The 22,901-nt window shown below is 38.6% G+C and overlaps 2 protein-coding genes across 4 annotated transcripts in view; one reads left to right on the top strand and one right to left on the bottom strand.

Annotated features, from left to right (window-relative positions):
- Positions 1 to 3,810, bottom strand: part of SOX30 (SRY-box transcription factor 30) — a 44,114-nt gene extending 40,304 nt beyond the window's left edge. Inside the window, exon 1 of the mRNA XM_060240242.1 lies at positions 2,607 to 3,810. Within this exon, the coding sequence (XP_060096225.1) occupies positions 2,607 to 3,579 (973 nt within the window). The 5' untranslated portion in view covers positions 3,580 to 3,810. The remainder of the gene's footprint in view (positions 1 to 2,606) is intronic.
- Positions 3,811 to 4,193: 383 nt separating this feature from the next.
- Positions 4,194 to 20,973, top strand: THG1L (tRNA-histidine guanylyltransferase 1 like). 3 transcript variants are annotated; one of them, XM_060240239.1, is made up of 6 exons: positions 4,194 to 4,653; positions 5,588 to 5,764; positions 6,569 to 6,738; positions 7,392 to 7,480; positions 10,123 to 10,230; positions 20,624 to 20,973. In XM_060240239.1, the coding sequence occupies exons 1-6, from the start codon at positions 4,469 to 4,471 to the stop codon at positions 20,783 to 20,785; spliced, it is 891 nt and encodes a 296-aa protein (XP_060096222.1). In that variant the 5' UTR covers positions 4,194 to 4,468; the 3' UTR covers positions 20,786 to 20,973. The 3 variants fall into 3 exon arrangements, with proteins under 3 accessions (XP_060096222.1, XP_060096224.1, XP_060096223.1); XM_060240241.1 differs by lacking the exon at positions 4,194 to 4,653 and having other exon boundaries at positions 6,664 to 6,738; XM_060240240.1 differs by lacking the exon at positions 4,194 to 4,653 and having other exon boundaries at positions 5,629 to 5,764; positions 6,573 to 6,738.
- The last annotated feature ends 1,928 nt before the right edge of the window (positions 20,974 to 22,901 follow it).

The raw sequence follows: 22,901 nt of genomic DNA, 5'->3' as shown, positions 1-22,901 counted from the left end.
TATGTAAGAACAGCTCTATTCCAGCATACACTTACATAAAAATTGTCAACTAAAGAGTCATATGGCATAATCTAACTCCATTTCCAATTAAGCTGAAGGTGCAGGATAGTCAAAACGAGGGACTACTTTACAAAGAGTGATTAAAAGTTGGAATTTGTTGCTAGATGATTTAGCAATAGCCACAGGTATAAAAGGGGTTAAGTCGATTCATGGAGGATAAGTCTATCAATGGCTACTACCATCATGACTGAATGGAATGTCCATATTCAGAGGCACTCAACCTCTGCATTCCAGAGCCAGGAGGCAACATCAGGGGAAGGCCTTGGCCTTTATGCCCTGTTGTTGGTGCTCCAGAAAAACTCTTTGGCCACTGTTTGTGAGACAGGATGTTGGATTAGATCAGGGGTGTTAAACATGCAGCCTGTGGGACAGATTCAGCCTGCACAGGGCTCAAATCTGGCCCCCAAACAACTTCCTTCTACTGCTTCTTCAGAGGAAGTGAGGGAAGGTGGATGGATGGATTCTTCTGACAAGAATAATGCACACTGACGAAATTATTTTGGCTTATTCTGAAAACTTGTTGCTTTTTTTTTTAAGTGGATTCTCTGTTCCTATCTGGATTTATTTTCTTTCAAAAAGACCCTGATTAGGAATTAGAACACTTGGACTGGCCCTTATACCTTAGAGAGTGGAGTAATTTCAGATATCAAAGGATAACAGCACACATTGGTAACACGAGAGGAAAACTAGGTCTCAATTCAGTCCTCGAGGTTGCATTGTTTTGAGCTTCATTATCAATTGGAATTCAGCAGTCTCTAAACCCCCTTTGAAAGTCCCTTGTAAGAGCACTGCTACTCTTCGGTCAGCAACTGAATGTTGTGGTTTCTAATGTCAGATTTATGTCCATTTGTTCTTTGCATCCTCCTGCACCAAATCCTCCTGGATGGAATTGAGACCTAGGTTTCTTGTCTTGTTACCAACACTGATATTTCCTTGTCAACTACCCCTCTGCAAATGACATCAAATCCAATCAAGCCTACTATTGCCATACACCTATTATTGCCATTTGGCATCTGAAATTACCTTTATAATGTTTATATCTCTGGTACCTCTATTTACATTTTATAGCAAGCATGGCCCAGCTTAACAAAGTGACATTTATATCAGATCCAGCCTTCATAACAAATGAGTATGACACCTCTGGACAAGATGGACCCTCCCTGGTGATAATACATAGGTAAAGACTGAATGAATTTCGCATACGTAGTGAGTCAAACCCTATGCCAAAGGATAAATGGACACAAATCTGACATTAAGAATCACAAGACTAAGAAACCTGTAGAACACTTTAACCTTCCAGGACATTCAATGGGTGACCTCAAAGCAGCTGTTTTATTGCAAAGGAATTTCAGGAACAGACTAGAAAGGGAAATCGCTGAATTACATATTATCACACTTGGAACCTCCCTAGGACTTAACAGGGATATTGGTTTATCTCACTACATATGCTAAACTCATTCAGACTTTACATATGTATTCTCACCAAGAAGGGCTATACGTCCTCTTTATTTTAGTTAATTTCTTTTAAAATAGTATGCTGTATTAGTGATTGCAATATAATGCAATGAATACTGGAGTGTGTTTTTCTGCTCTGGTGACAGAGGAAACATACTGCACAACCATTCTTTGTTCTACTCCACCTCAAAGAAAAGAATGCTGTTAATTACCTCCATACTTGTGAGGATATGAGTGGAGCATGGAGGCATGATCTCAGTTGATTGTTCTTAGCATTCCAGAATTAAGACATATTTCTACAAAAAAGTCTCCCATTTTGACATATATACTGTTTGTTCCATAACTGAATCCAAAGAAATGGTGAGAATGTAAACTTATTATTCCTGTTAGCTTTAGCATCTGTTAAAACATCATTGTATTGTGTGCTAATTTGCTGTTCACCCTCTATCACTATATATATATCAATGAACCTTCCATTTCAATGAGTCCACTCGCAGAGAGGGCAGGATATAAATCTAAGGTAAATAAATGTAGCTAAGGAAGTGTGTGTGCACACTTGAACTTCATACCTTGAATAAAGCTTTGTTGGTCTTACTGGACTCAAACTTTTTCTCTACTGTTTCAGACCAACACAACTGTGCACCTAGATCTATCTTTATAAATCTTAATCCTTAAAATGCCAAAGTTCAATGTTGTTTCTGATGCTATGACACAAACATTATTTTGTGTCTGAAGCACTTTATCACTGTATCAATTTAAAATTGATAGAAAAAACTGTGCCTTCTCTACATTTCTGCACTCCAGAAAAGGTGAAAAAAGTGACAGATGTGCTATAGTGCCAACTCACCTGCCTTTACCTGATGCCTGCTACATATGCTAAAGCAGGGGTGGCCAACGGTAGCTCTCCAGATGTTTTTGCCTACAACTCCCATCAGCCCCAGCCATTGGCCATACTGGCTGGGGCTGATGGGAGATGTAGGCAAAAAACATCTGGAGAGCTACCATTGGCCACCCCTGTGCTAAAGTAATATGTGAAGTTAACTGTCAACTAGAGTCATATGGCATAATCTAACTCCACTTCTATCTAATACCTGCATCTGAAGGCAGCACTGTGAGAGGTACATCTTTTGTTTCAATTTTCACTGAAGGCTCCAGCAAAGACTGCATTTTAAGGGGCACTTGTGTCACAGGCACTTTAGTCACTCTTATGAGCTCTGATGGAGGTGGTCCTTGGAACTGGATCCTGGCCCCAGGGGGGACTGGATGGAGGGTCATTGGAATCTTCAGTTCTTGAGGATGCTGTGCCCCAAGAGGTTGAGACAAGGCAGCATCTTTGCTCACATGAGCTGGGCCATTGGAGGATGCTTGAGGTTTGGATGCCACTTCCTCTCTCCCCTGATAGTCCTCATCAGAAGGCTCCATCAGTTCAATTTTGATGGGCTCTTCTTCTTCAGACTTCAAAGTTTCAGCATCACAATTTTCTTTACTGTTTGTCTCTTTTTTGATCTCATCTGTCTCTTCTCCATTCCCCACTTTGATTTCCGCTGCATTCTTTGTTTTACCAATGCCCTCTTCCTTCTCTCCATGACAGCCTGCAGCTTTGTGGTCCCCTCTCTTTTTCTTGTTGCTGCTGCTGGTTAAGAGTGCCTGGCTCTCTTGCTTCCACTCCTCACCTCTTGCTTGTCCCTCCTTCTGCTGATCCTTCTCCTGGACCTCACCCTGCTCCTCAAAATCCACAGGCTCCAGACTAACGATGGGCTGGAAAAGCTGCCTGCTGAGGCAAGCCTGTTCTCCCCCAAGCTGCTGCTCTTTGCAGGAATCTTCTCCAGGCTGTGGGGGTTTCCCCTCCCTATGGAAGGCACCGGGCTTGGGGGACAGGGGTTGCAAAAGGTGATGCTGGATACCTTGCTTAGAGGGGAAGATCAACAGGGGAGAGTCCTTGATCCCCTGACCAGATAGAGGGTGCAAGATAATGTGGTCCACGCAGGATGTGCCCTGCAAAGCTGTGGGATGCAGGAGGCGGTGCTGTTCTCGGGGACTTTCTTCCTGCATCCCTTTTTCCATGCTGCAGCCCGGCCCCGGGAGTGGGATTGTTGTGGGATTATGAGCTCAGCCGCCTCCCTCTGTTACTGCCCGTTTGTTTCCTGCGGTTGGTTTGCAAACGTTCTCAGCTCGCCCTCCCCCTCTCTAAGAGGCACGCGCCGCACTTAAGACTCCGCCTTCAGGCTCGCGGGAGCCTTGCGCCAACCGAGCAGCGGCAAGAAATGGCAGCCGCGGGGCTCCACGTGCCTCCTACTTTTCCCTCCTTCGGCCTGTTTCGTGGAAGTCACCATGGTTACCCCGGGAGTGGCGTCACAATGGAGTCGTGAGGGAGGGTGTGACCCCCTCCCCTCGCGGTCCTACTTTTGCCCATCATGTTATTGGCGTTGCGCGGATTTCCATCCGATGTAGACTGGGCAGGTTCTCAACTTTAACGAAGCGAAGCAAAAGAGGCAGGAGGATGCATTGAGCCCCGTGAAATTATTTGCACTCGTGCGTTCCCCGCCCCTCAGAAGATCCAGTTTGCATTTTCAGTGCAAGGAGCTGAGCCATAATAAGGACCTGGAATGTGACGCTCCAGCAGTTTGAACATGTCGCCTCCGTGTGGTTATAAGGGGAGGGTGCTCTCACATCACCCCGTGCGAAGAAAGCTTAACCTGACACTTCGGGGCCTGGGCGCAACCTACGTATGTGCGCGGAGGAGAGGCTTTCAGCCTCAGCACCTTCGGTTTTGGGACACTAAAGCCCTTGGCCGCCCGCTCCATTCTACTGGGACAACCGAGTTAATGTACTGTAGAAAAATCCGCCCACTCATACTAGCAGCTCAACTGTTAGCGACGAAGACCTCGGATCATCATAGAGATGGGCGCTAGACACGCTCTTTTCCGGTTGCCGCCTAAGGCTATTTCCGCTGATGTTGGCGCGGCCTGGGCTTCTTCGTGGCTCCACTGTTGCTCTCGGATGCTGCGCGCGGTTAGGTTGTAGCCGCGTCGCCATGGCAAAGAGCAAGTTCGAATACGTGCGGGACTTCGAAACGGACGATACCTGTTTGCCCAACTGCTGGGTCGTGGTCCGGTTGGACGGCCGTAGCTTCCACCGGTAGGGCCTGCTTCTGCCATTGGCGGCTTCCGCTCTACTTAACAGTTGTTATGGCAACGGCGCCTTCCTTGCGAGAGAGGCTGTGTGGGGACATCTGCGCTCAGGAGATGGTTGTGATGCTTGCTTTAACACTCCGAAAACAATAAGCCCACCCCCCTTCCGTGCAAGACCAGTGACCGGTAGGGTGTAGTTAGATTGGGTGGCAGTACCTTGGTGTTAAACTTTGATCCTTTCCCAGTGATATTTACATACATTTTACATTTTCTAGTGGGAAATGTAGTATTGGATCACCAGTACAACTTGATACATTATTGTATTGTAAGGATTAGTATCGTTGCTTTTTGAGCAATTTTAAAACTATATAATGCACGTTTGCCTGTGCATAAGGTGGAATCGATTTGGGAGTGTTTGAATTAAGTATCCAGGGCATGTCATTGTTCCCCTACCTTGTATTAAGGTTTTTACATATATGTGTGTGTATGCCTCTGTGTACACAATGTCTTGTACCAGTGTGTCTACTGCCACTTTGACCCTAGAATTATAGATTCACAGAGCTGTAAGATCTAGTCCAACCCCCTGCTCAATGCAGGATCATTGACAGACAAGTTGCCCAGAATCTACCGTTCGGTACATTTGTATGGGTTAGCTAATTCTGAAAAATAGTATTTCTGTTTCTGCTTCCATATAAATGAAAACATGGAAGGATGGCTGTAATAGCAAGACAGTTGTTTCACCTTGTTGTGGAAGATTTGCAAGTTACTACTGAAATTCTCAGAATTGTCTCTTGACTATTCTAAACTATTTTAAAGCACCCATGGGTTGTCTTATTGGCTCCAGCAGATACAAATCTGATGAAAGTAAGTCCAACTGTGTCATTTTGAATAGTCTTGACATTAAATTTCCCTAATATATGTATTTTTCCTCTTCTCTCAAGTTTTGCTGAGCAGCATGGTTTCAGGAAGCCCAATGATGACCGTGCACTTCACTTAATGAACAAATGTGCACAAACAGTAATGCAGGAGCTAGACGATATTGTTATTTCTTATGGGCAAAGTGATGAATACAGTTTTGTTTTCAAAAAAAGAAGTAATTGGTTTAAGAGGCGATCTAGGTAAGTGGCTTTAGAATTCTTCCCTTTTCCCAGTTTATACCTTGTTATATTGATATCAGCACATTTGCTCCTGTAAGTCTTACGCTTTTTCTAGTCTTGGGGTGGGACAGGTGCTATCGCATTAGAGTAATGCTAGTTTTGGAAAACTAGTAAATGTAATCATGTAAAGGAGAAAGCACTTAAATTTGCATCCACTTTAGTCTGCAGAAATCCAGAGATTTTGAAGTAGTTGCATACAGGCAGTATCCTTGGGTATGGTACTGACTACAGCTGGTGCTGTGCATTTCCTGCAGAAGCTATTACTCCAGGGAAGTGCTTGTGACATTCTTTGCCCCAGCAGCTTTCTGCAGCACCAGGAAATGAGAGTTGGGAGTCACATTTGTTTGGTTTAGATGAGAAACTCTGCTCTCTGGAGACAGTTCCAACTGATGTTGTGACAGGAACAGTTTTTGGACTGGCTGTTACCTCAGGGCTTACTGTGCCTCCTGTAAGGTCAGTGGCAGTAAGAGCACCATAGAGCTTAGTGGAGACTTTGATATCACTAGTCCCCTGCATAACAACTGCTGTGTTCTGTCAGAAGTCATATTTCTTGCATTGGCATAAGTTGAATAAGCTGCCTTGGAAGTTTGTTAGCTACTTGAAAGGTGGAGGATTAACTTTTAAAATATTGTATGCTTTCTCTGAGAAAGAAATTATTTTAAACTAGAAGCATATTATTACATTATGTGGCAGTTAATCTGTAGTGTTGGTGATACTAATGTATTCTTTTTAATGTATCCTTTCTCCCTTTATTTTGTTTGCAAGCAAGTTCATGACTCATGTGGTGTCTCAGTTTGCTGCCAGCTATGTTTTCTATTGGAAGGATTACTTTGAGGACCAGCCTCTTTTGTATCCACCAGGATTTGATGGACGTGTTGTACTATATCCTAGTGACCAGAATCTAAAGGACTATCTCAGTTGGAGACAGGCTGATTGTAAGCATCTTTTCGTAAACTAGGGAAATCGCCATAGTCTGGGTTTTTCTTTTTTGTTGGTAGTTGTTTCATCATGGTCATAACTACAAAGGGTGGGGGGTGCAACCTTACAACTTCCTGTAGATCCTGTCCCTATATTAAAACAGTTCTTGTTTTAAAATGTCTCCAACCTACAGTTACAGAGTTATAATAAAGTGCATGCAAATAGCATTGTATTGAGTTGTACAGGAAGATGTGAACCTGTTCTTAGTTTTTCTGCATTGAGTACAGCAACAATATGAAGGAGAAAGGAGGCATGCTTTATGCACATCTTTTGTCAAGTACAACAGTTACCCCACTTCAGTTAACTTTGGCTGTAATTTTAATATTTAATTTAAGCATGTTAAGCATCAAGTTAAGAAAAACAGATGCATGGCTTAAAATTTACCTACTTTAAAAATATGTCCTGTGAATTTATATTCGGATCATATGCTGAACAATATGTTGCAGAAATAAAATGTATGTGTTTCTGTAAAAGGTTTATGCCTCTCTATCTCTCTGTACTTCCTTACTAGCACTATTGGTTTGTGCCAATATAAATTTGTTCAATATACTTCTTGATCTAGACTTTGAAAGTAGCCTAATTGTCATTGTTCCATCTGGTATTTTTGCAGGCCACATTAACAATCTCTACAATACGGTATTTTGGAGTCTTGTACAGAAAAGTGGCTTGACGCCTATACAGGCGCAAAAGAGATTACAGGTATGTAACTGTAAGAGGCTTTCTTTGGTACAAAGTTGTTTGTGTCTTGTGTTTAATAGCATTGATGATTATTGTGTTTAATATCAGCATTACCTGCAGTTCAAACTATTTGACACAAACGGGTTCTGATAGGCTGGGGTTTTTTTTAACGTGGTGATGTAGTATGCCATGTCTCCTTAGATCTCCTGCTCTTGTTTGAGAACTTATTTCATTTTGTCCTTAATTTTTAATAGGGAGGGTAATCAGCTGGTGAAACAAATCATAATAAATAATATTTATAAATAGGTTTGTAAACTAAAATTGGATTCTTATTAGAATTATAAAAATTTAAAATTCTCCTTCAATTATATGCCTTAAAATTAGGAAATTAAAGAAGGAAAACATTTAGATTAGGCATTAAGCCTAGATTGCATGCTCTCACTAGTAATGGTGAAGTTATATCATGAAATAACTAATCACTTCTTGGCCTTTTGACTAAAGATCAAGTGAAACAACAGCTAGAATAACTAGATCACAGGTTGTATTACCATGGCTTCTTTTTTAACCAAATAAACAGAGCAAAAAGTAAGGATATGTATTGAATAAGGATATGTACTGAAAACTGTCACAGAATTCGAGACTATTAATTTCTAGGAATCATAGATTTGTTTGCTAATATATAATCACTTTTGAAATAATCAAGAAAAAAGCTTTGTTGTGAAATGTAGAAAAGCTTTATTAGGATATTCTGTGAATTTTAATGTTTAGAAATTTATACTATCTAAAGGGTGAACTTTTTCAGTTAGTTCAGGTTGTGAGAGAGGATTGTTATGATATTGAATCAGTGGCATTTATCACACAAACTGGCAGGAATGTATAATTATGGTTAAGCTGATGCACTTTTTCTCAAGTGGTAGAAGTGTCCCAGGTAAAAGAATTTCTGGAAGATGGTATCAAATTGTTTAATGTATGGAACTCGAAATTTAATTCCACTAGCTGCAGAGATGTTTCTCCTGAATTACATAGTAAGAATCCCAAGTAAAACCAGAGAACTTCTGTTGTATCCATTCTCTGCTGCCCTATTGTTTTTTTCCCATCACTCTGTTGGAAATAACCCATGTTGTTAACAATTGGAAAGAGAAACCTTCTCTGAATAAAAGTGGCTAGACAAATTTAAAGAATGTTTTTGCATCTTCAGATTGACTTGCTTTTGAAAGTTAAAGACTTATTCACGTAGCTTTTAGATGGAAGAAAGAGAGGTTGGAATAGATTGGAATAAGGCTATGGCATATAAGATGATATTGGTTCTATATTATGTATATTTGATTAGGATTTTATGTTTTTTGTTTTTTTCCTATATTTTTGTATTTGATGAAAGTAGAATAGTAAAAAATAGCAGAGTGCAAAGGTTAGTTCTGTGAAACATTCTAGAAACAGCAATTGATGAGGAGGATGTTTCAACTGTAATGGGTGAGTGATCCTTTGACCTTTTTTTCGGAACAAAGATGCTCTTCAACTGATTTAAAGATGTAAAATTCCAGAAGCCTTGAAGCTGTTTGGGGGGTGGGGGGGAACTCCCTGGAAAAAAAGTTGAAGAACAATATGCAATACTTATTTTTTGTGACAAACTTAATGTTGAAAGGTTGCTTGAAAGAGGACCAAAGAGTAAAAAAAAAAAAAAGGTAAAGGTAGCCCCTGTGCAAACACCAGTCGTTTTCAACTCTGGGGTGACATTGCTTTCACAACGTTTTCACGGCAGACTTTTTGCAGGATGGTTTGCCATTGCCTTCCCCAGTCATCTACACTTCCCCCCCCCCCCCCCAGCAAGCTGGGTACTCATTTAACTGACCTCAGAAGGATGGAAGGCTGAGTCAACCTGGAGCCAGCTACCTGAACTAGTTTTCGCTGGGATCAAACTCAGGTTGTGAGCAGAGCTTAGGACTGCAGTACTGCAGCTTTACCACTCTGCGCCACGGGGCTCTTTGTACAGTGGGATAAACAGGAGGGAAGGAGTCCATAGACAGATAAAGATGAGGAGGACTGTTTGGTTGGAAGACTTAGTGGTGGAGATTGGGAAAGAGAAGCTAAGAAAAGGGGAATTAGATAGGTAAATGTTGAGAGTCTATTCAGGAAGGTAAGTAGAACTGGATAGAGAAAAAGCATACTGTGCCTGGTTTCACAAGGAGGTCTGGTGATTTCATTGTCAGCAATGATGGAAGAAAGTTTGAAAGCAAAACCAACCTTGAAAATGGAGGATGCAATATGCTCTTTGTATACATTTGGATTTATTTGGGTGGAAATAGGGGAAGCAGTAATATTGGCTGAAATTGGTGCATGGGTCGGGGGGGTTAAATATACAGGTCTAATTAGTAGATCAGATACTGATATGTCTGTAGAATGCTGTTCGACAAGTGAGCTACTTAAGAAAGGAGAAAAAAGCCTTTGTTATCCAGTCATAAATATGATTAGGTAGAAGTAAGTACCACTGAGCTCTATAAAGCATGGATTTGTAGAAGTATTATCATTTGACTAGCAAGACTACAAAATGCAGGGCTTATATAGACTTTTAAGTGGAAAATTACTGGATGATATGTTTTCATGTTCCTATGTGATAATGTGGCATTTCATCATGAGTGTGGTATGATTTTCCTTTCCTTCTTTAGGGAACGCTTGCAGGTGATAAGAATGAAATTTTATTTTCTGAATTCAACGTTAACTACAACAATGAACCGTTAATGTACAGAAAAGGAACAGTTCTAGTGTGGCAAAAGGTAAAATCATTTATATATTCACCCTGTGTGGGTATGAAATGGCAACATGGGGTTTATTTTTTTTTTAAAAAGCAACACATTTTGGGATTTCACCAATTTCCCATGTACTAAGCTCACAGCTATATTTATTATTAATTTTAAATATTTATTACCTGTTCTTCTCCCTTGCAGAACTCAGGATGGCTTACAACATAAATGATTATTTAAAAAAAACACACAACCCAAAATAAATAAAATTGTGATTTTAAATAGATAAAATTATGAAAACTCCAGTTAGGACTGCTAATAAAAAGCTAAGAATTAAATGCAGTGCTAAATAAAATTGTCTTCAACTGCCACCAGAAGATTAAAAGTGTGGGGGCCAGGCACACCTCCCTGGGGAGATTGTTCTATAATTGTGAGGCTGCTGCCAAAAAGGCCCTCTTATGTGCCCACCAGATGAGTTTCTTTGATTGGCGGGACAGTCAAGAGGGCCTCTCTGTGTGATCTTAATTCCCAGGTACAAATGTACTGGAGAAGACAGTTCTTCAGGAACCTGGATTCCGAGCCATGTAGGGATTTAAAGGACAAAACCAACATCTTGAATTGGGCTCGGGAGCAGGTCATAGCCAGTGTAATTCCTGTAGTATTAGGGTCATAGGATCCTAGTAGCTGGCTTTAACCAGCAATCTAGCTGATTCTGTACTAGCTGCAGCTTCCAAATGTTCTTCAGGGTAGCCTCAAGTAGAGGTCATTGCAGTATTCCAGTCTAGATGTAACAGAGGCATTGATCACTGTTTTTTAGATGCAATCAATGCAGGAATGGGAACAGCTGGCACACCAGCCAAAGCTGGTCAAAACCAGGCTGAATGTTGCAGGTGACTGCTATGTCAAAGCAGCACTCCCAAGCTACAAACCTGACTGTCAATGGGAGTATAACCCTATCCAAGACAAGGGAAATCTCAAGTCCATGGTCTACTAACCCAGAGAACCTCTGTCTAGTCAGGATTAAATTTCAGTTTGTTCACCCTCATTCAGCCCATCACTGACTCCAGTCACTGCTTCAGAACGTGGCCTTACTGCCTTTGTCAGGGTTGCCACTTTCTGGAAAGTCAGGGAAATGGAAACTAGTGAGGAAAGGTCAGGGATATTGGTCTGAAGTCAGGGAAATTGTGATCAAAATATATTCAAGCAGTGGATTTTTGACCTGCTGCTGCAAGAGCAGGATCTGTTTTTGTGGCAACTGGAATAAAGTAGAATACAAGTGAAACTTAATGATGCCCTTTCCCAGCTCCACCTTTTTCTCAGCTCCACCCCCAGCAACCAGCCTAATGTGTTTGTTGAGCTTTGTTTGTTGAGCTGCATGATTTTCAAGGTCTGCCTGTAGCATTTGCAAAGCAAGGCTAGTTTAAAAGTTTAGCAATATACAAACTTTAAACATCTAACTGTTTTCATCCCTACCTGCTAGTACTGCATATAACTTACATATAAAGATAAGCATGTTTTTGGGTCATGCTTGTGTATGGAATGGACGTTTTGTCTTCTGCTAAATCGAGCACAGAGTTGCAAATGAGTTTTGTCACTGTTGGATTTCACAGACAACTAGCACTTTCTACTTTGCACCATGCAAAGTAAATTTTGCAAATATGATAGCTTATTCCTGCTGGAGTTTACAGAGTACCAGCTCTCTCACCCTCTTTCCTGACTTCTCCCATGCATAAGGGGTTGTCTACTTCTCTAGATTGCAGAAACTCCATCTCCTTTCTTGCTGCTGATCTGCTCATTAAACTTTCTGGAACCAGAAAGTGAAACTTTTCGACTTCTGGGGTAGGAAAATGCCGAGATAAGCTGCTTCTCATTAAGGGAGCAGGCTGAAACTTCTGTTCAGGGTAGTGGAAGGCAAACTAATGCCTACTGCCTACTTTTCTCAGTCAGAGATTAGTCCAAGATATGCACAGAAAACTTTGAGGAGATTTACCTTGGCTAAAAGGGAGTCCCGGGGGGGGGGCTCCTTTGAGGGTTCTCCGGAGAAGAGTTGCGTTTTCATCATCTGCAGAAGTTTACAGAGTCATTTATTTGACATAAGCTTGACAGAATCCTAACCTTCTTGGACATTACTAAACATCTAAAGCTTTACAAGACCGATGTGGATCTGGATAACTTGCAGAAAAGGTACAGATTACTCTCTTTCATTCCAGGACTATTTAAAGTTAAACAGAATAAATTCAGAAGGTGGGAAATGGAAATCTAGAAAGCTTGAAAGAAGAAGGGATGAAGAGGTGAAATTTGGACTTTTTAAATTTAAAGGACAGTGCTAAAAAATGAGAAGGAATTTATTGTTTGGTCTACTTGTGGTTTTGAAAAAAGAGCACCATTGTCACAGACCTGCATCATATATAGTCAACACAGGAAGTATGTCAAGTATCGTGAGATCTCTACCAGCGAAAACGGGATTTGGTGGCAAGTAAAGCAGGAAGTATCAGATGAAAAGCCTACTCTAGGATTATAATACCATAGAAAAACATCGGCGGCCATTACAAGGAGGTCAAATTAAAATAATATTTTTAAGGTGTTCGGGACATTAAAAATTATTGGAAATAATAGAGGTGGTGATGAAAAGATAAATACTACTGGACATTATTGTTAATTATAGACTTTAAAAGCTTTTAAAGGAAAAAAGAGAATTTTTTTTAAAGGGAAGTAGAAAGTCGCGACTGCCATTTTGAAAGAAATAAAAACTTTAAAAATTAATATCTCAGCCTAGGAGGCTCTGAGGACGGCGAAATTAGGCTTGTTGGAAAAAGCAAGCTCTAATCTTTTGAACCTGATAGTTAAATTTTAAATTGGTGAGAACAAATTTTTTGGTGTTTTTAAATGTCAGAGCATAAGCAAACCCGTACAAGGGCTACTTCTCTGGAGAAAATGCAGGAACAGTTAGAGGCCATGGAGGCTAGAATGATGAAAGGTATGGAAGAGATGATAACTGCCTCTAAGAAAGAAATCATAGAAGAGATTAAAAAAGGTATTGAAGATCTCAGAAATGAGACTGAGGAAACATCTAAGAAAGTGCAGGAGGTAGAAGGGAGAATGAAAGTACATGATTCCACCTTGATGAAAATACAAGAAAGTGGCAATCCATGACTGCAAATTGATGGGGACTCAGATATGTCTGAGAGGAGTACCTGAAAAGGAAGAAAGTGACCTGAAAGAATATATAATAAAGATAATTGCAGAATTTTTGGAGGAAGATCCTGAAGGGTCTAGAAATATATATGACTATATGTATAGAGTGAACTCACTTTATGCAAAAAAAATAATCTACCAAGAGACATGGTCATAAGATATATGACAAAGGAAATGGTGGGAAAGATCATGAACAAAAATTTTGAAAATATATTGATAGTGGCTGGCAGCAGAGTAAGAATCATGAAGGAGTTACCAAGGCAAGTGATAAATGACAGAAGAACATACAAAAAATTGACAGAGAAATTATGGGACAATGAAATGAGGTATAGATGGATAATACCTGAAGGTTTGAGCTTTGAACTTCAGGGAAAAAGAATTACAATTACAAATGAACAGGAACTGCGTAGATTTTATGAAGAAAATAAAGAATTTGCACCATGATGGATTACAAATTATTGTCTTGGAATGTAAATGGACTAAATTCACCGCAAAAAAGAAGGGCAACATTTCATTGGATTAAAAAACAAAATTGTAATATAGTTTGTCTACAAGAAGTACGTATCAAGCAAAAGGATTATAAATTTTTATGGAATAAACAATTGGGATTAGAATTTCATTCCTTGGCTGAGCAGAAGAAAAGGGGAGTGATTTTTTATGTTAAACAGGAATTGGATCCGAAATTAGTATTTAAAGATAAAAATGGAAGATTTGTAGCAGTAGAAATAACGTTGAATGGGAAAAAACGTTGTTATTGGGACTGTATGCACCAAATGGGGCGAAGGATGTATTTTTTAAAGATATTACACAACAACTTGATGAATTGACATATGATCAAGTTTTGATAATGGGGGACTTTAATGGAACAATTCAGAATGTATTGGATAGATCTGGACAAAAAAAGAATAATAAAGAAGGAAAATTGCCAAAATCTTTTTTTGAATTGGTTAAACAAGAAAATTTGGAAGATACATGGAGGAAATTTAATCCTGAAGTACGGGACTATACCTTTTTTTCAGCAAGACATAATCCCTTCTCTAGATTTGACATGTGGGGCACTAAAGATTTGAGCCTTATAACGAAGAAAATTGAGATTTTGCCTAAAATAGAAGCTGATCATAACCCAATAATGTAGATTACAAATTCGTTGAAAAAATCAAGAAGATGGAGGTTAAACAAAGATTTATTACGGAATAAAGAAATAGTGACATTTCAAGAAAATAAGACCAAAGCTTTCTTTCAAGTAAACGACAGAAGATATTGAATTCCAGACAGTGTGGGATGCCTATAAGGCAGTAATGAGAGGAATATTAATATCACTGAATAATAAAGATAAGAGGGCAAAAGATAAATAGATGTTGGACATTCAAAATGAAATAAAGAAAAAAGGCGAATTAAAGAAAAGGCCAGGGGAAAAGAGAATCATGAGGGAGATTACAATATTGCAAACACAAATGAGGCATTTGTTAAATAAAGAACTGGAATGGAATTTGAAAAAATTACAGCAAAAGTCTTTTGAAGGAGCAAATAAACCTGGAAAATACCTGGTCTGGCAATTGAAAAAAAAGAGAGAAAGTAAAATTATTAGTAAGATTGTAGTTGATGGAAGAGAAAAATATTAAATATTATGCTAAATTATTTAAGGGTGTTAAAATAAAGAAAGAAAAGATGGAACTGTATTTACAAAATATTAAAATAGCACCCTTAACAGAAAATATGAAAAGTTTTGAATGCGCCAATTGAAAGAATAGAGATTGGAGCACCGATCAATGCAATGAAAATTGGAAAGGCACATGGGCCAGATGGATATACAGCTAAGTTTTTTAAAACCTTTAAAGAGGAATTAATACCGAAACTCCAAAAATTGATGAACATAAGATTAAAAGGTAAAATACCAAATATATGGAAGGAAGCAGTGATTTTGTTAATTCCAAAAGAGGATAGAGATGTCACGAATGTAAAAAATTATAGACCAGTTTCATTATCGAATAATCATTATAAAATATACACAAGAATACTGGCAGAACGACTTAAGCAATATTTGATAAATTTTATAAAGGAAGATCAAGCGGGGTTTCTTTCCAAAAGACAGATAAGAGACAATATTAGGACTGTTGTAAATATTGTAGAGTATTATGAAAGACATCCAGAAAAGGAAGTAGCATTATTCTTTGCCAATGCAGAGAAAGCATTTGATAATCTAAATTGGGACTTCATGTTTGCAGTTATGGAGAAAATGGAGTTGGGAGAAGACTTTATAAGGATTATAAAAGCAATATATACTGAACAACGTGCAAAGCTATGTATAAATGCAGACCTTACAGAAGATATGATAATTAGTAAAGGTACAAGACAAGGGTGTTCGCTCTCTCCATTGTTGTTTATAATGACACTTGAAATCTTACTGATGCAAATTCAAGAAGACAAAGAAATAGGATTAAAAATAAAAGGATTTACTTATAAATATAGGGCATTTGCAGATGATATAATGTTTATAACTGAAAACCCCACTCAAGTAACACCTTTGCTGTTAGCTAAAATACAAGAATATGGAGAACTGGCGGGATTTTATATAAATAAAGAAAAATAAAAAAAATTATGTAAAAATATGCAAGTAAGTAAACAAAAGGAGTTACAAAAATTAATGGGTTGTGAAGTTATTTCGAAGGTAAAATATTTGGGTGTGGAGATAACAATGAAGAATATTGATTTGTTTAAAAATAATTATGAGAAGCTATGGCGTAAAATGGATGAAGATATGATAAAATTGAATAAACTTAATTTGTTATTGTTGGAAAGAATAGCTGTAATTAAAATGAATATTTTACCAAGAATAATGTATCTGTTTCAAACTATTCTGATTGTGAAGGACAGCAAACAGTTTAACAGATGGCAGAGGAAGATCTCAGAATTTGTGTGGGCTTGGAAGAAACCAAGAATTAAAATGAAAATTTTAACAGATGCAAAAGAGAGAGGAGGATTCCAGTTACCAGATTTAAAACTATATCATGATCAGTCTGCTTAGTGGGGATAAAAGAATGGGTGATGCTACTAAACAGAAAACTTTTGGCGTTGGAAGGTCATGGAAATAAATTCGGCTGGCACGCTTATATGTACTATGGAAAAAAATGCATGGTTTTTTCTCTCACCATTATATAAGAAATAGTTTGTTGAATACGTGGATGAAATATAAGAAATATGGGGATGAGAGAAAACCGTTATGGATAGTGCCAGCAGAAGTGATAAAAATAACAGCTGAAGCGGGTGAAGAAAAGTGGTTGTCATATAATCAGCTATTAAAAATACAAGGCAGTAAAATAGAGCTGAAAACTGTGAAAGAGTTGAATAATAAATATGATTGGTTTCAAATGCAAAAAATAAAGAGCTTGTTGGAAAAAGATATCAAAACTGAAGGAATAAGAAAAGAACAAACAGAAATGAAAATAGTTCTGCTTGGAGATAATGAAAAATTAATTTCAAAATTATATAAACTGCTTTTGAAATAGTCTGCAGAAGATGAAGTAGTGAAATTTCAAATGATTAAGTGGGCAATTAATGTAAATAAAGAAATACAGATGGAAGTTTGGGAATATCTTTGGAAGAATTCTATAAAGCTTTCAACATGTCATAGTATTAAAGAGAACTGTTTTAAAATGATGTATAGATGGTATATAACTCCTAAAAAGTTGGCAAAGATGAACAATAAGATGCCAGATAGATGTTGGAAGTGTAAAAAACATGAAGGTTCTTTTTACCATACGTGGTGGACTTGTGAAAGAGCAAAAAAATATTGGCAGATGATTCAACAAGAAATATCTAGGAGCTTGGGATATGAAATCAAGAAAGTTGCAGAGACTTTTCTGTTGGGATTATATATGGAAAAATTTCCAAAAGAAGATAGAACTATAATTTGGTACTTGCTCTCAGCTGCTAGGACATTGTATGCGCAGTTGTGGAAGCAAGTGAATACCAGAGAAATGGGACTGGATCTTAAAAGTTATAACATGGAGTGAAATGGACAAATTGACAAGAATTTTAAAAGACTATGATTTAGAAACTTTTAGGTTGGAGTGGAAGAAGTTCAGAAGTTATATAGAAAAAGAGTGGAAAATAAAAGGACATTAGACAATTTTTGATAATAAGTCTTAAAAGAAAGAAAAATAGAAATTTTTGTTTTATTAGTGGTACATTTAAATATTAGTATTTTAAGTATACAACACTGGCGGGGGTCAAGTAACGGGGGGGAGGGGGGATTAGAAAAGTAATATATAGGATAGATAAAAAAGTAATAATGCAAAGAATTAATTGTTACCATATGTTACTGAAATAAAATTGTTTAAAACAGAAAGTGAAACTTTTCCAGTTTTGGAACGTTCCTACTCCTTAGTATTCAGCATTTACTTGAATTGAAGTTTGTATCTTGGTGTAATTTTTGATGCAGTTGCAAAACAGATGTTGCTGCAGTTAATGTTGAAAGAAGCTGATATTAATTCTCTTACTTTGACAAATATTTTTGCAGTTGAGTTTTATGTAGTTGTAGAGTGGAACATTTCATTAAGCCTTGCATTAATGCAACATGACCTATTCATTTTTTAACTTGTGGTTATATTTGAATGGTGGTCAGGGAAATTGACAATTGTTGGTCAGGGAAAGTCTGGGAAATGAAAAATAAAAATTTAGTGGCAACCCTGTTGGCAAGTTGTGCTTACCACTAGAACCTGCCATTGAAATCCTGGAACTTTGTTGCTGCTGTATATCTTCGAGTATCTTCCCCTGTCCCTGTATATTTCACTTTTTTTTTCTTTTAATCTTGGCTGTCAGCATTAGGCACCGAATACCATGGAATGTTTTGTTCTTTAAGTAAAAAGATTGTTCAGTTAAGTCACAAAAATTCGATTTGTATTTATAATGTAGTAGTTGCAAACATTTGCATTGCCTTATTTAATCTGTGATGCTAACACATCACATTTTGTGACATCATGCTAACATTGTTGTGCATTACCATGTTTTGAGTATTTTTGTGCTGTGTAATACAGCCTCACCTTTCATAATTTGCCAGTTGTATTTTCACATTCATGCCTAAGTATCAACCATCTGATCAGCTAGTTCTAAACACATGACCTCCCCCCCTCCACTATACAGTCAGTTAATGCATTGAGGGAAAGCAGGCATAAGCATTCTGTCTCCACCCCCCTGCCTCCTCATGATCACTCTGACTCAAGCAGCCATGGCTGGCTGGCTCTTGTGGTCCAGTCGTATCACTGAGTCCAGCTTGGGTGACTTGCAAGACAAGACCACCATGGGCCCAGGCAAGGTGCCCGATTGCTGTGGAAGGGTAGGAGGGTCCTGTCCCAGAGTCTGCCTCGTCAGTATTCATGGATGTTTACCATTCATGGTGATCCTGGGAATGGATCCTATGCAAAAGGAGAAGGTGTGCTGTAACAGCAATCTGAAATTGTTTGACTTTTAACCTTATGTGTCCGCTTTAATACAGGTTTAAAACAATATCTGCTCTTGGGTATAAAAGAAAGTGATAATTCTGGCAAGGAAGCAACCAAAATATAAATCCTTTTTCCCTAGATATGTTCAAAGTATGATCACCCTTTGGAAAATACTATGTTTGATACAGTACTTTTTCTGTGATCAGAAGACCTTTTTACAAAGGAGGGAGTAAATTGCCACAGATTTTTCTCTCGCACAGCAGGCATCCACAGTGTGTACCTCATGCTGTTGTGAGAGTCCAAAACAACTGAGAACAGTATTTTGGGGAGTCCAGTCATTTGTAGAGGCCAGGGGAAAAGTCAGAAATAGCTATCCAGGGGTGGCCAACGGTAGCTCTCCAGATGTTTTTTTGTCTACAACTCATCAGCCCCAGCCATTGGCCATGCTGGCTGGGGCTGATGGGAGTTGTAGGCAAAAAAAACATCTGGAGAGCTACCATTGGCCACCCCATATCAACTTTACTGAAATGTTTTCATCTATATTGTAACTTAATTTTAATGGCCTACTTCTCCATATGACCATCATTATATTCAAGATGCAAAAATGCTTTGAATACAGTTGGTAAATTGGGCATGGGTGTGTATATATTTGCCTATGGCGAAAGGGAAATTAGATCATTATGTTGTATACTTTAGGGTTACAGGGGCAGTAACTTTGAGGCATTAAGCAACCCAAATGAATGAAGGCTTCTTCAGATTCCTGAAAGTGGATGCTTCTAATAGTGTTTTGGAAACATGGGCTTTGTTGAAAAAGGTGAAGCATTGAGGTTGGAGTGGGGCCACAAGCTATAATTCTGTTAAACTTTAATTGAATATTAGTTGATTAATCAGTGAGATCACTTTTTAACTACTAGTGAGGCTGCAAGCTGTTTTTTTTTTTTAAAGTCTGGGGTTCACTAGCAATGAATTGCTTTTGTTTGCTCCTTGATTATCTCAAAATGTACTCCTATCACAGTTTAATAGTATGCAAATTTATGAGGCAGAGGATTAAGATTTGTTTAAACTGCCTTGAATACTTAAAGTGGAAACACTGGATTTATCTTTTAAAATAATTCTTTCGGCAATTTACACCTGTTGTTTGGAATGGGAAATATAGATCCATGAATGAAGTTCACTGAATGGCTTCTCACAGCTTATTCTGTCTCACGAATATTTGTGATACTGATGGTGTGGTCTTAAACAGAGTACACTGTTCTGAGCCTATTTAGGATTGCCCTTGCAAAATACCATTTTGGGCTGCTTTGGGGGTGGGGAGATGCATGAGGAATAAAGTCAGTCCATTAAATCTGTACAAATATGCATGCAACTAGACAATATTTCTAAAGAACAAAGCTTTAACCCTCTGACCCACACATGCTGCAGCAGAAACTGTTTTAGACAAGGGGGAGGACCTCAAGTACAAACATACAAAACTGGCTTGTATCGACTCAGACCCCTGGTCCATGTAGCTAAGAATTGTTACTGGCAGAGGCTCTCTAAGATCTCAGGAGACCCACTTGCAGATAGCATCTGCCATCTGTAGCTTTTGTAAGTACTTACATTAAAACCTCTCTTTTTAAAATAGAGTGCTTGTAATACGTTGGGCATGTGGGTTTTTTGGGAAGAATTTTTTTAAATTTATTGAGCTAAGGAGTCAATTGGTTATATATTGCAGCAGGTGAATCTTGAATAGATTTCTAGTCTTGAAATACTTCAGTTCTGTGATTTTTCATTGTTATTTGAATTTGTAGGTAAACCAAGTTATTAGGAAAAAAATTAAAATTCCCAAAGAAACAGAAGAGAAGGAAGTTGAAGTGACCCGTGTAAAGAATACACCAGTACCTTTGCATTGTGACATCATTGGGGATCAATTCTGGGACCAGTATCCTGAAATTCTAGCTGATGATAGCTGACTGTTTCCATTTCTTATCTGGATTTTGGTGTGAATGACTGTACACTTTGTTCTGCAAGGACCACATCAGGGAAGAAGAATGGAAAATTTGGATAGCCCTTTATGAATATTATGGTATAAACAAATGCAGTATCCATGTCTGCAGATGATACAGGATAATAAATACATGTTTTATCTTTTTAAAAACCACATTAGCTTTGATATTTATAATGTTGTGGTTGTGCAGTGTTTCCTTCCAGTCTTGTGAGGTGCTGTATAACGATATCATAGTGGCTAACATTATAGTGGAAAAGGAATGCCTTTAATTTTGGCTGTTGTCCTCAAACGCACTCTGCTGGTGCAAGTCCCGTGAGATATTAAGCTGCCCATTGTAAACTCAGAAAACATTTAGACTCCTACTTCAAATTAAGTTCTATCATCAGGGAGCCAAGTTACAAATTATCCTAGTTGCTAATGTCTCTGGATTATACGAGTGATAAACAAAATACCCTGGCAAGTAGCTGAAACTAATTAGGAAGTTTCCTCTCCAGTGTAAATTAGTTCTGGCCTTTTTGAAAGCTCTGGAAACATAATTTCCCTCTGTAATTTTACATTTATTGTTTGGACTCTCTCCTCGCTGCTTTACTGATTGTTAGAAAAGGTCTCAGGTGGCCAAACTAGAGTAATAAAGTTATTGCATAAGGGGGGGGTATCACAACAGGACATGTTTGCAGGTCATGCTCTCATTTTCCTGCTGCCTGGGAAACTATTCAGTTCCTGCTGTTGAGAATTGTGGCAACCAAGTTGCAAAAAGTTCTTGTTTCCTGTTCACAGAGAGTTTGCATTGGTCTTCTGCATCTCCCTGTTCCAGAGCCATGAAATAACAAGACCAATTTTCTCCAATTGTCATTTTGACAGCCCATGTTATGTTGGTATCGCTTGAAAGGCTGACCATTCTGATTGTGCAGACACTTTTGGAACTCTGACCATAGGGTGGTGGGTAGAACCACAAAATGCGTGCTATGGGAGGCAGAGCTATTTATAAAATGTCAAGGTGTGAGTTCATGCATAATATTTTGTGTATACAAATAAGTAAACATATCGAGCTAGTGAAGAAACCCTCATCTGGCATCATAGAGGATAGGTCTATCAGTGGCTACTAGCCATGGTGATTGAGGGGAACCTCCATGTTCAGAGGCACCAACTCTTTGAATCCAAGAGCCAGGAGGCAACACTGGGGGAGTGTCTTGGACTCTGTGCCCTGTTGGTTCTGAAGAGGAACTGGTTGGCCACTGTTGAGACAGGATGCTGAACTAGATGAACCGCTGGTCTGAGCCAGCAGGACTTGTTTTATCTTTGCTGTCTTTTTCAGCAATCTGACACACTCATTTGAGAGGGAATAAAGTGCTTCTTCTAGTTATTCCCTTTACATGAACAAAGATATTCGGAACAGAACTGGGTCAGTTTAACATGGACTCAAGACGCTGTGTGAACAGGGCCCAAAATTATTTTGTAAACAAAATTAGAGAGCATTACACTAAAATGGGTGGTCAAACTGGTTCTTTCACACATATTGTATGGCTCTCAAAGCCCACACTACCCCATTGGCCAGCATCTTGGAGAACGCATTTAATGCCAAAGTTGTTGTCTTTCCACCCCTTTCTCCCCCATCTACTTGCTTTCCTCCATCCAACAACTGATGTTCATGTCTTGTGGCTCTCAGACATCTGATGTTTATTCTGTGTGGCTCTTACGTTAAGCAAGTTTGGCCACCCCTGCACTAGAAATGTAGTGTAACACAGTAATGCTTGACAGAAAAAATAATGTAATGAGGTACATACCATAGACAGTAATACAGTCAGATTACAAAATAAGCCAATATAGTAAATATACACAGTGTAAATATGTAGAATGAACAATGTGGTTGGACTTTACGAGTAAGACAGGAGGATCCCGTATATGCAATGCAGGGAGGAAGCTTAAATGTGTTTTATTCTCCATATCTAGGATCATGATTTTCTAGTTTATGATTGGTGTCACCTACCTACCAGAGCCATTTTTAACAGAGAAGGATTCTTCAAGTTAAGGCTACACTTTATTTTTGCCATATATGCAGAATCTCTGGCTAGCAGGCCATG

This window comes from Heteronotia binoei, chromosome 5 (assembly GCF_032191835.1).
Source record: "Heteronotia binoei isolate CCM8104 ecotype False Entrance Well chromosome 5, APGP_CSIRO_Hbin_v1, whole genome shotgun sequence".
NCBI classification, from domain to species: domain Eukaryota; kingdom Metazoa; phylum Chordata; class Lepidosauria; order Squamata; family Gekkonidae; genus Heteronotia; species Heteronotia binoei.
The sequence above is the reverse complement of the archived record's forward strand: the minus strand, read 5'-3'. Positions and strand labels throughout refer to the sequence as shown.